This window comes from Glycine max, chromosome 8 (genome assembly GCF_000004515.6).
Source record: "Glycine max cultivar Williams 82 chromosome 8, Glycine_max_v4.0, whole genome shotgun sequence".
In the NCBI taxonomy this organism is placed as follows: Eukaryota; Viridiplantae; Streptophyta; class Magnoliopsida; order Fabales; family Fabaceae; genus Glycine; species Glycine max.
Window position 1 is genome coordinate 13,012,239 of NC_038244.2, and position 12,617 is coordinate 13,024,855.

The following is a 12,617-nucleotide window of genomic DNA, read 5'->3' on the forward strand; positions in this document are numbered from 1 at the left end:
TTTTTTTATTTGAAAATAAAAATAGAAAATGCTCGAAGCAAACGCCCCCTAAACTCCTAAAGTATAATATATATAATCTCTCAAGGAAGTTAAGTATATATAGTTTTTAAAATAAAATAGCAAAACATTAAACTTATTTTGAAAAATAAAATTTAATTTCTCTTATATTATTATACTAGCCCAAAGCAAGTTTAAGACAAATTAAATATATATTATGAATTTTTCCAATTATGCCTAGTCCTAATAACATTCTATTTGGCTATTTTTTTTTTTGAAGAATTTTTCTTTTAGAGTAAATATTACATTGAAATCCGTTAAGATTTCGTTAGATTGTACTTATTTCTCTCTTTTTTTTAATGTTTAGAGTAACCTTCCTTATAAGAAGATATGGTATAATATTTTTAAACAATTAAGTGGATTAATATAATATATAAGAGATATCAATATAATACTTTTTAAATAATTAAGTAATATTGTAGGAATAAAAAAATATAAAAAATTGTATAATTTTACGAAACCTTAGAAAATATCAATATAATTTACTCTTTCTTTTATGATTTGGGAGAAGAAAAAAAAGATGATTTTTTTTTTTTTCTGAATAGAAAAAAGAAAGATGATGACCTCCTAGCGATTAAGAATACCAAATGACAATAGCCCTCAAACGCTCAAAAGGTTGCCAAAACTGTATAGTTAAAACTATATTTTTAATTTCCTTCTTCTTTATAATATCCTCATGTTACAATACATTATCAATATATTAACCTTCTGAATATAACCTTTTAATATTTGTATAAGATGATTGTTTTGAGGGTACTGTAAAAGAGTTAATTTAATTAAACGATGGCAATAAACTACAAGTCAATGGTGATATACATTACTTACAAAATGCAAAATCTTTGTGTGTAATTCACTGTGGCATACATACGTAACTTATTTGCACAAGGAAAAAAAGGGGAGATTATGAAAGAGTGTCTTCACTCTTCAAACATTGCTGGGATCCAAAAGTTTCTTTGTTCTAAAGGGGAAAAAAAAAACAAGCATTGATCAGTTGTAGATGAAGTGGCACCCATCAAAGCCTGTTGAGACGAAAAAAATAGCATTAGTGATGGCAATATACGTAATGTGACCAAGCAAATTAAACCTAAGTTGATTATGAAGTTCTTTGAATTAGTGCATGTCTGAATTTTGAGAGAAATTATAATTTCGTTTTCAAAAACTTCTTTATGAAATAAAAGAATATGTCCTTATAAAATACTAAATTAGAATTTTAGTCCTTCAATTTTTTTCTTTTATTCATTTTGGTTCTCGTAATTTTGTTTATCTTTTAAATAATTTTATAATTATTCTATGATGACTTACCATATTTTTAGGTATATCATAACAACATCATTCAGAAGTAACATATGACGTAATATCTCTAAATACATGATATGGTATCATATAACACTATTTATAATTTGAAAGGACCAAAATCATTTTTTTCATAAATTTGGAAAGATATTAAACCTTTAATTAATCAAATTTAAGAATCCAAACCCATTTTATGATTGTGAGACTCACTAGGATCAACTGCAACCAGCATCGCTGTGCCTCCAAATTCACAATTGCCACCAGCACCTTTGGTCCTTTGCCAATAACTATTGAAAGCGTATGAAGCATGTGCATACACAGTGTTGGGCTCATAGCACGGCCCATTGGGCTGAATTGAAGTGCAGTCTGCTCCTGACCAGCAAGCATAGTTCATGGCCTCTTGGATGATTGGGTCTGGGACTGAGGGCTTAGCCACACACCACAAGGTGGTCCTAGGGGCATAGTTGGGTGGTGGTGGCACACTCGGTGGAGGGTACACCACAGGTGGCTGAAACACACTTGGGCTTGGGACAGTGCCTTCAGTGGGGGATGGAACAGTGCTTGGTGGGCCTGGGGTGATGCCACCCGTGGGGGAAGGGATTATGAATGGTGGGGTGGGCTCAAAGTAGGGTGGGCCCATTGAGGAGTCAGGTGGGCTTGGAATAATGATGGGAGGATTGAGTACGGGCTCAGGAGAGCCTGGTGTGATCCCGGGTGGGCCCATTGAGGAGTCAGGTGGGCTTGGAATAATGATGGGAGGGTTGAGCACGGGCTCTGGCGAGCCCGGGGTGATGCTGGGTGGGCCTGGAACGGTTTCCGGAGTTGGTGTGGGGAAGGACTCTGGTGGGCCAGGTGTTATGGTTGTTGGGCTTGGTGGTGAGGTGTCATAGTAAGGAGGTGATGGTGTGGTGGGTTCAAAGCCTGTGGGTGTGGGAATGGTGGTGGAAGGAGTGCCAGGTGGTGGAAACACACAAAATGGAGGGCTGTTTTCTGGCAATGGGATTGGAGCAAGTGATTCATAAGGGGGCAAAGAGAATGGGGAGCTGAGACTATAGGGTTGTACATTTGATGAGAATATGGTTGGATTCACATCAAAATGCTTAACCGTTTTCAACTTCTTTGGGTTCTTGTTGGTTGTATTTCTTCTATGTTTGGGCCCTCTCAATAGTCTCATTGATCTATCTGCATCTGGAAACGGGAAAGCAAAGATGGTTTTGACCGATGAACTTATTGCCATTGATGTCAATAATATTATAATGCACTTGTTAAAACCATGTGGGATGAAACCTATATTTACTTAGGTAAAGAAGGCTTACCACAATGAGTGAGAGAAATTGCAGCCAAAGTGAGGTAGAGGAGGAGTATCCCAACATTCTTTCTCACTCCGCTTGTTTCCATGACCATGATCCCCCTCTTGCAATTTTGGTTACTGCAATATTGCCACAAGATATAAAGAAAAAGAGGCTTCTTCTGATTATTATGGCTCCACTGTTGCACTCCAATGCCAGTGCATTGAAAGACTCAAAGGTAGAACAATGTGAGGTTTTTTATATAAATGCAGAACTTGGAACTATTGCCCAGAGTAAAGGAAGAGTAGACAAGGGGGGTTCTGTTTGGGATAAAGATTGATTCTTTGGGTGGGCACAACTTTGATGCACACTCATCTTTGGTTGGAGATGTGAGCATGAAGGAATGCCAAAAGTGCAGAAAAAAGTGTCCACAAATGTGAGTATTTTATGGGAGTTAACTCACCGGCTGAACCTTTTTCTGGGAGTTTTTATAAGTTCATTTCATGGTGGTATATATGCTTGCTTCGCCCTTAGAAAAAGATGGAAGTTTTGGTTTTTATAAACCCCCTTTTTCTTTTGCTTGCTTTCTACTCAAAGCTCTCTCTCATGGAAATGCTAACACTCCCCATGTTGTGGCGTGATGAAGAGGTTGGTTGGTCAATTAACCATAAGCAAGAAGGCATTAGGTACAAGTTAATTGTTAATTAGACTTTTATAAGTCTCAATTGGCATTCATGCATAAAAGTTTTGTCAAACAGAGAAGAAAAAGAAAAGAGTATAATAATGGAAAAAATTGATTTAGATGAATCGTCGTCATGTAATTTCTGCTTAGAAGTAATATATGTATTTGTAAGTCGTAACTAAGGTTTTAAATTATAGTTACAGTCACAATTTTGTTACATTCCTTGATATGGTGGAAAATTTCAGATAAATATGATTAAGACGATCATTTCAAATACCTCCAAAACCTTAACATTACAGCCAAAACTGCACTTGGGAAGTCGATCTTTTAAGACCTTGATTGTAACATCTTTTTATAAAGTGCATCAGAATTTTTTGTCTAACCGGAAATGGAAGTGGTGGTTCTTTTTGTGTGGTGTTTCAACTCTATGTACTAGTTAAGATGCTTTAGGGAAAGTGTGCTTTAGGCTACCATGTACTGGGATTTCATTAGTGTGTCAATGTCTCATGATTAGAGCCTAAAATCTCAGGGTGGTCTTTTAAATGAAAAGCAAAGAGGGAAATTGTCTCTAGTAGGGAAAAGAGAGATTGTTGATGTGACATATGAGTAGGACTAATATAGTATTTGATAACCTTTATGATGATATCTTTGAAAACTAAATGTAACATTAATGAGTTATGATCTTATAATAAGAGTCAGCGCAATAATTGGGAGGAAAGAGTTTTTTATAAAGTTTATTACAGTATTTCCTCTTCTGTCTCAAAAATAAAAATTAGCTATTTTTGACAATGACCAAGAGAATAGTTTCACAAATTTAACATATATTATTTTAAAGGATGAAATGAACCTTGACTCAAGAGTATAACAACTGCTAAATTTTGTCCACCAAATGAAATCATGAATCAATTATATCGGCCTTGTCAAAAGTAAGATTTTTTTTTGAAAAATTATTTCTGGTTTTTGTTAATAAGTGTAAAAATATTATTTTATTTTCTTATTATCAAAGTTCTGTAGAGACTTTCTGTACAAGTTTTCAAAAAAATAAATAAATAAGTTAAATTAGTATTTTAGTAATTGTTAATAAAAACAGAAAATGAAAATAAAGAAAGGTTATTAAACAAAGAGGCCCTAAAATAATTTCATAAAAAGAAACTAAAGAAGCTTTCAGAGATATTAATTGGCATCTTTCTTTGCTTCAGCCATCAAGCATGTTCATAATGGTTAGATACATAACTTAGCATTTGGATGCCTGACATTGCTCGTGTTCTTCAATGCGATGTGAACGGGGCAGGGTGAATACTTTGGTTGATATATCTTGTTTGCTCTGTTTTCTTTTTAATTCTTAAATTGTTGATGCTTCTGATCATCAAATTGGAAGAATCAGAACAATGTTATGGGCTAAAGAGCTAATTTATTCCTCCCATATGTCAATTTCTGTTATTTTCTTAGAGTGTATTTAGACACAGATCATGTTGAAAAGGATATGTAGTGTTCGTTTTAGATAATTATATTGTTCGAGATTTAAACTGTTTTGTAGGAAAAAAATCATTTTATAACTAAGTCAGTGTGTTGGACAAATTGGATAAAGAATTTAAAAGGGATAAAATATATTTTTAGTGTTTATACATTTATGTGTCTATGATTTTTTAGTATAAAAAAATTATTCTATGATTAAGGATCATCTATGTTTTTTAAGAGACATATATGTCATGTGTAGCGTAATATTAATTAGCGAAATATTGATATGTGTAACTAATATGGTCCTAACAAATATTACTTAGAACCATAGACACATGGAAATAAAGTCATAGTTCGAATATTTCAATTTTCAACAAGTGTAGCGTCGGGGAATCATGTCTTGATGAAAATGACGTCGTTTATGAGTTATTGCCACAGAAAGGCTTCAACGACATGTCCAAATTGTCATTTTCAAAAAATCACACTTAGGAAATTATGTGCCATTTTTATTTTCTAAGAACTTGAAAGGGTTTGGATCAATAGAAGGAGACATAAGGGCTGAGTCAATCATAAAAGGAGGCAATTAAGGAAGTTCTCCTATGTCATTTTTTGATTGTATTGACAGAGAAGGACATTCCAAAATTTTCAATAACTTTCAATTTTAGGATTGAATATCCAAACAAATTGTTTTATAAAATTAAATAAATTAAATTAATGTGACCAGATTTCCTTATATATATCTTCAATTCTCTAAAATATTAATCTATTTTGTCCAAACACAACCTTATGGAATTTATTAGAAAGAAGGTTTCTGGTCATTGGATTTATATCGATACAATGAGATTTATTTTCTTGGTTTTCCAGAGTATATGTATATCTTAACCATATGTTGGATTGTATTAGAGATCAGATAAAGAAGGTTGAATTAACTCATGTCATTGATTGTTTATATATATATATATATATATATATATATATATATATATATATATAAGAGAATTACTATAAATGTTTAAAGGCAAAGCACAAAGGAACACAAGCTTTTAACTCTCATTAAATTAATTTAGATGCGTTATTTTGATTTTTTTTACGCTATCTTAAATTTCTCATAGATATATCATTCAATAAGTTTGATTATATTTATAATTACATAAATATTAAACTTATCAATTGATATAGTTATATTATTAAATAAAGTATAGCTTTTTTACATTAATAATAAATAAAATTAAATGTATTTCTTGATTACATGTGTAAAACACATTAGTTGTTATTTTTATCTTATCCTACCTTATTCATTGATCAGTCTGTTCATCATTAAATTTATAAATTGTGATTTGTTGTTAGGACTTTTGTGGACGGAGGGATTATAGTGATTGTGTGAAATCTAATTCAGCAAGTAGATCGATCAACATCGGCTAATAATAATCGATAAATAGAATATCATCGCAGAAAGGTGTAGTTGAATACGATGTATTAATTATTAGTATTAGTCAAGCAAATTGAAAATCCAATGTCACGTGGTTACTTGTAGAAATCAAATCTAACTAAAATAATAAAAACTCAAAAAACTAAAAAGCGCTTGACTTGAAGGGGGAAAGACTTAAATAATTTTGTCCCTATCCTTAATTTTTACTGTCACTCTTGAAATCTCAATCTCACACCTTGATTCAATGTTTAAATGAAAATATACTAGCCCAAATTTCTTCGTAATTAATCTTATGGGTATCAAATAACAATCTTAATTCCTTAGACGCCCTCACTTAGCACTTAATATTAGGTTCAGGATTCTCAACCACACCTCCATATATAATCACCTCCATATATAATTATGTATCTCAAATCTTAGTTCAACTTAAGATCTCTTTTCCAAGTTAACTTCAAAGTTATAAGAAGGAGAAGTAAAATTGAATCAATATATATTAAAATATATTTGTTTATTATGAAATTTGATTATAATATAGTTTATATGTTTAAAATATTTTTATTATAAATTATTATTAGAGTTTAATTTCTATAAATTTAATGGTATAAAATAATTTTACATCATCGTTCAATCACATATTATTGTTTGAATTATTTTAATATTATTATTTTAAAAGTTAATAAACCCATCAAGTTATAAATGAATGATTATGTATATTTTTTTTTCTTATTATTATATAAAAATATATATCTATTATATACTAAAATACTTTTAATATGGTGTTGTTTTCTTAGATTGAGATGGATTTTAGTTTGTGAATTGTGACTATTGAAGTATTATTATTATTATTTGGGTTGACATATAATTCATCAATAGAAATGCACGTCTATCAAAAGTGGTGCAGGATGGATGGGATTGCATGATGAGAAATGGCAGATCAGAGTTCAGAGACAGAATGTTATTCTCCTAGATTGATGCCTTGCCAAGATATTCCAATTGCAGGGACAAAAACTGGAGTCAAGTACTTTTATAAAGAGCCCTAATAACGTAGGCATAATGAGGAACATTGGAATGGACGGAGTTTTATTTTGACCTTCAAAGGCTTTGAAATGGGATAAATGGGCCTTTTTCATTAAATACTACTCTCCTACACCGAAGAAGATGGACAAGAATAAGCACAAGAGAAAAATCCCTTAAAGTCCTTGTGTGTATTTGAATTGGCCATGATAAAATTGATTTTAAATAAAAATAATTTTAGCCAATTGATTATGAAGTAACATGATTTTTGTTTAAATAATAAATATAAAAAAGTGATTTTTTAAAGAGAATTTGTTCACTTGTTTAGATACTTTGAATCAAAATTGATTTTGGGGTTTAATGACCAAAATAAGTTTTGATGTCTAGGTACACATTTTTATTATAATTGGTTATATATAAAATTAAAATTAAATAGGCATAATTAAAATTAAGACAATATGTATATACTATGTTTTGAAATAGAACGATATTCCTTATAAACCATTAAAATTAAAATTGGATAAAATAGATAATAAAAACATTAACTTAACATAAATATCAAAGTATAAACAATATTAAGGGCATTAGTATGAGGGTAAATTTTTGGTTGAAGAGGATAAACAATATTTTCTCTTTTTAATATTTTTTTTGGGAATATTCTTTTTTTTAAATATGATTTACCACACTATTAAAGGTATGAGTGTGAGGATAAATTAGATAAAATACATTTAAAATCAAATAAATATAGCAAGATATTTAATTATATTTTTAAATCAATAAATAATAAACAAATAATGAGAGTATTGATACGAGGATAAATTAGACAGAAACTAACTAAAATTGGTTTAGTAGAAGTAAAAGTTACTCTTAATTATTTCAATTTTATTATGTTTTTTTCCACCATAATTGATTCTATAAAGATAATCAAACATGTAAATTTTTGGTCAAAATTAAGTTTGACCCACTCCACCATCATCCACCCTGATTTTAAATGCAATCCAAACAAAGTTAAACTATCTATCTAACTATTTATGCCACCTAAAGGGGTTTAACCTAATGAAAACGTGTTAGGTCTGCAAGACTCGATAATGTGTATAGAAATATTGCACAAGGAGGTCGACCTGTGATTTTATTCCTCTGAAAAACATCTCCTTAAGTAAGAGATTTACTCATATCGTTTTAATTCCCGAAATGTGAAGTTCTCCCTCCTTCCGAATATATCTATCTATACCGATTCGATTGTCAAATCATGGATTAAGCTTGTGATCAATTTTGCTAGAAAATGGTTCAACAGGGACATGATGCATTTGTACATGCATGCCATGCTCGTTTAGTTATTATCCTAGTAAATGGTCTAATTGGCTTAGGTATCATTTAAGTTAAGGCATATCGTGATCTTTTCAATTGGGGAAACAAATTTGAATATGGGATGCTTAATTATGAGAACTTGTTCTGCTTAGTAGTTGACCACCTCTGACAAACCACTACTCCTCAAGCTACGTAATCATTGTTTTTATTCCGCTTTAATATTTTTTTCCCTTTTACTTAATAAGTACAAATTCGTTGTATTTGGACCTAGTTCTACAAATACAACTTATTAGGACCTTCTAAATATTATAAAAATATTTTAAGAAGAATAATATCTAGCTATTAAAAATTGAGTTTTTTTTTATAAAAGAATTGATAGAATTAATGTTTTTTTTTTTATCTAACTTCTAAATCATGATAATTTCAACCATCGGTCTCTCAGTTAGTTAAAGTTATGTGTTACAAATTTAACATTGTATTTGTGTAATGTATAAATTCTTTATTAGTTATTCAATAAGATTCTTGTTTTATACACATTTTAATTCCTAGAAAATAAAGAAATAAATAGAATTTGAAAATAAAATTATATTATTTATATTATAAAATTTAAATATTTTAAATCATTAAAATAATAAATTACTTGATTATTTTGTGTTCATATTAATTTCAATAATAATGGTTTTAGTGATTTGATTTTATTTAGTTGTTTAATTTTACTTGTATACTAGTATTAATATATGACTAGTAGATATTTATAAAAAATTAATAAGTATTTATATTAATTCTAATCAATAGTTAGTATAAGTCATAAATTAAATAAATAAGCATTTTTTATTAATAGAATAAATGTAATATCACAAATATCAATATTAATATTATATTTTAAAGATAGTTTTAATATTATATTGAAAATGTTAATAAAATGATAAAATATATTTTTTTTAAATTAAATAAATATATATTAAGTGTTTTAATGAACAATTTAATTAAAAGTCTAGCCACCATACAACATTTTTTTAGGGGTGACACGATGCCCCAATTTAAAACAAGAAAAATATTTCGATTCAAAAAGAATGAGATAATTGTCTAATACTAAGTCATCATGAAGTTCATTTTCACTTTTTAGTGTAAAATTTTCTTAAGTTGAGAATCAATGAAATAAGATTAGTTTTTGACCCAATAAATAGGAGAACATCTCATGTGTCTAACTTGGAAAAAAAAATAGTTTAATTTATTCATTTTGTTAAAAAGTTCATTTTACTTTTGAATACTTAATAGATATTTTACGCTTTTTGTTCCTCATCATCAATCATTGAAGGGTATGACTGAAAAAGCATCTAATACTTTATATTTCTAACAATGTTAGAAGTTCTGTAATTGCGTTTGCGTTGGCGCATAAACTGCATTTCTGTTTCTAGCTTCTCTTGTTGTGGTGCATATTTTGGTGTGGCACACTGTTAAAAAGAAAATGAAGACAAAGAAAGATCGCCCAAAAGTGAAGGGACAGAAAATTAAGCCAAAGAAAGAAAAAAACTCTATAATTGACTGAGTGATATAAATTATTAAATTTCTATTTAAAAATAAATAAATTATGAGAAGTAAGTGGTGGAGATATTTAAGTAAATTTATTAATAAAAAAAATAGAGAAAGAAAGTATATTTAATAATTAGGGGATATATATATTTAACCATTGCTAAAGTAAAACACCAAAATTAGGCCCATTTGGCCAATAGAGACATGCAACCTGCACCTAAGAGAAGGGAAATATTTGCCCCTAGTTGGAGCTTCAAATTTTTCTGCAACTTTGGGCTCATAAAATCAGCTGCTAACAAATCCACCAATGCCATGTAAATCAAAATTCCAGCAGAAGCAGAATTGAAAATCCCTTCAACAGTTAAAGCAGTAGGGCTATTCTCTTTGTACACACTTGACACCCCCATTCCAATTGCAATTCCAATTGGGGTTGTTAGGGAGAAAAAGGTCGCCATAATTACCGTAGACTTGGACTCGAACTTTGCCTGCCACAATTAATATAATTCTATTAGTAATTATTAGAAGCTTTTTTGTTTCTTGAGGGTTATTAATTAATAAAAAATTACGTTTAATGGTAAAGAATTCACAGCACAAAATAATTTTATATGACATTCAATCACAATCTTTGGTATAATTTTTAAATATTTCTGTATAAATCAATAAATTTATTATAAATGATGAATGTATTATCAGTGATAAACTTTTTCCTCTTATTAGTTAGAGGCTTATAGAAACATATAGATAGTTTTCTTTTCTTTTTGATCCTAGTAACCTAATTTAAAGTTATGTGAATAATTTAATGTGAGAACCAACCAAAAGCATGTCTTTTAATTCACCGGTGACTGTTTGTTTGGTGTTTCTCTTTTTCTTTCTTCATGAGCTAAAAAAGGTTGGTTAGATGAAAATATAAGGATGTTGTCATCATGGCAACATTTTACAAGCCTTTCCAAACTGCACAAAAGACTCCACAGTCCACACTCAACTCACTTTTCTATTCAGCTTGAAATTTATCCCATAATAGTAAATGAATTCAACTTCATCTTTCAGTGTTTGTTTTCTAAATCACATGTATGATTTGATAAGAAAAACAAAGACCTGAAAATTTAGTCCATGTTTATTAATAGGTTTTATCCTGAAAATAATTATTTATTAATTTGTAAAAAACCTAAAAAAAGTTGGAAAAAGGAAAAGATATTATTCTTTCAAGATAAAAGTTTTGTCTTAATCATTTTGTAAAGAGCAAGTAAGATCTATGAAATTATTATACCAACCAAATTGCAATACCTGAGATATGCAACCACCAAGCCCCATACCCTCAAAAAATTGATGGAAAGACAGGGCCACGAGAAGAGGCTTTATGGTATCAATGCTCCCTGCAGTACCCAATGATATTCCAATGATCACTGAATGGACCACTATACCTATCTCCAACACCTAGCACACAAACCAATAAACCAAACTGAATATTGCTAACGCAAAATTACTCCAAGTCCAACATATATAAAAAAAAGGTACCATATCAATAAGTAATTAAGCACATGTTTGTTTTTTAGTTAGGAAATTTAGAACATACATTTTATTTTGCCTCAATTTGTCTTAAAATTCATAAGAGTTACTTTTGCCAATTCAGCTAGCAAAATAAAGTTCAATTGAATTTAAGTTTACAAACTTTAACCCTAACATGCACCGATTGATCTTACTTGTGATATGATGCGCTGCCTAATTACTTCAGATGTAATTGAACCCTCAGGGGACACAGCTGATCCATGAGCATGACCATGTGTGGCATGTGTATGAACATGCATGTGACCAGCATGTTCATCTCCCATTTCCTCATCATCAGCAGGAACCTGCTTAGAGGGGTTAAAATGTTGCCTATGATAAAACCCTGTGGCAAATGAGTCCACCATTAAGGTCCCTATGGAGGACAACATGGCAACAAATCCAGTGAAGGGAAACTTGCCCCAAGGATTTTCCTTAAGGCAAGGTGAAGTTAGGCTCTCATATGCCTCAGGAAGTATGTGCACAAACCCAGTTGCAAGAATCACCCCTGCAGCAAAGGCCTTAACCATAAAGAATATGTCATTCTTGGGGTTAAGTGTTGGGATTCTCTTGCTTAACAATGGGAGGCTCACCCCAAGTGCCCCAGCAACAAGCACAGAAGCAATTGAGCCAATTTTGTAGTGGAGGACTTCAATTGAGTCACTCTTTGTGGCCTCTTTTGTGTCACAGGTGCAATCTCCTAAGGCCATGGTTGGTGGTAAAAGAAGGACACAACACGCATAGAACAAGTTTGAGATGGGGTTTGAACATGCTTGAAATTTCATCATTCTGATGGGATTTGAATTGGGATTGCACAATTAAGTGAGTGAAGGAAGCTAGAGAGAGGGTATATGGAACTGTTGGTACTACTAACTATGAGTCTTTGAGAAATGTTTTCATGATTGTTATTTAAAAGAGGGAAAAGCTAAGTTTGTACGTTGATATTATGTTCGTGGGATGGGATCTAAGATTGCATATATATATATATATATATAAAGAAGAGAAAATAAAA

General features: G+C 30.6%; 2 protein-coding genes across 2 annotated transcripts; both read right to left on the minus strand.

The window, feature by feature from the left end:
- Positions 1-701: 701 nt before the first annotated feature.
- LOC100794886 (extensin) lies at positions 702-3,091 on the minus strand. The gene is made up of 3 exons (XM_006586328.4): positions 2,667-3,091; positions 1,561-2,538; positions 702-1,076 (listed from the first exon to the last, which is right to left on the minus strand). Exons 1-3 carry the CDS (start codon positions 2,752-2,754, stop codon positions 1,045-1,047), a joined length of 1,098 nt encoding a protein of 365 aa, XP_006586391.2. The 5' UTR covers positions 2,755-3,091; the 3' UTR covers positions 702-1,044.
- A 7,097-nt stretch (positions 3,092-10,188) lies between these two features.
- LOC100794874 (zinc transporter 1) lies at positions 10,189-12,617 on the minus strand. Its single transcript, XM_003531432.5, has 3 exons — positions 11,764-12,617; positions 11,348-11,497; positions 10,189-10,548 (listed from the first exon to the last, which is right to left on the minus strand). The coding sequence occupies exons 1-3, from the start codon at positions 12,391-12,393 to the stop codon at positions 10,243-10,245; spliced, it is 1,086 nt and encodes a 361-aa protein (XP_003531480.1). The 5' UTR covers positions 12,394-12,617; the 3' UTR covers positions 10,189-10,242.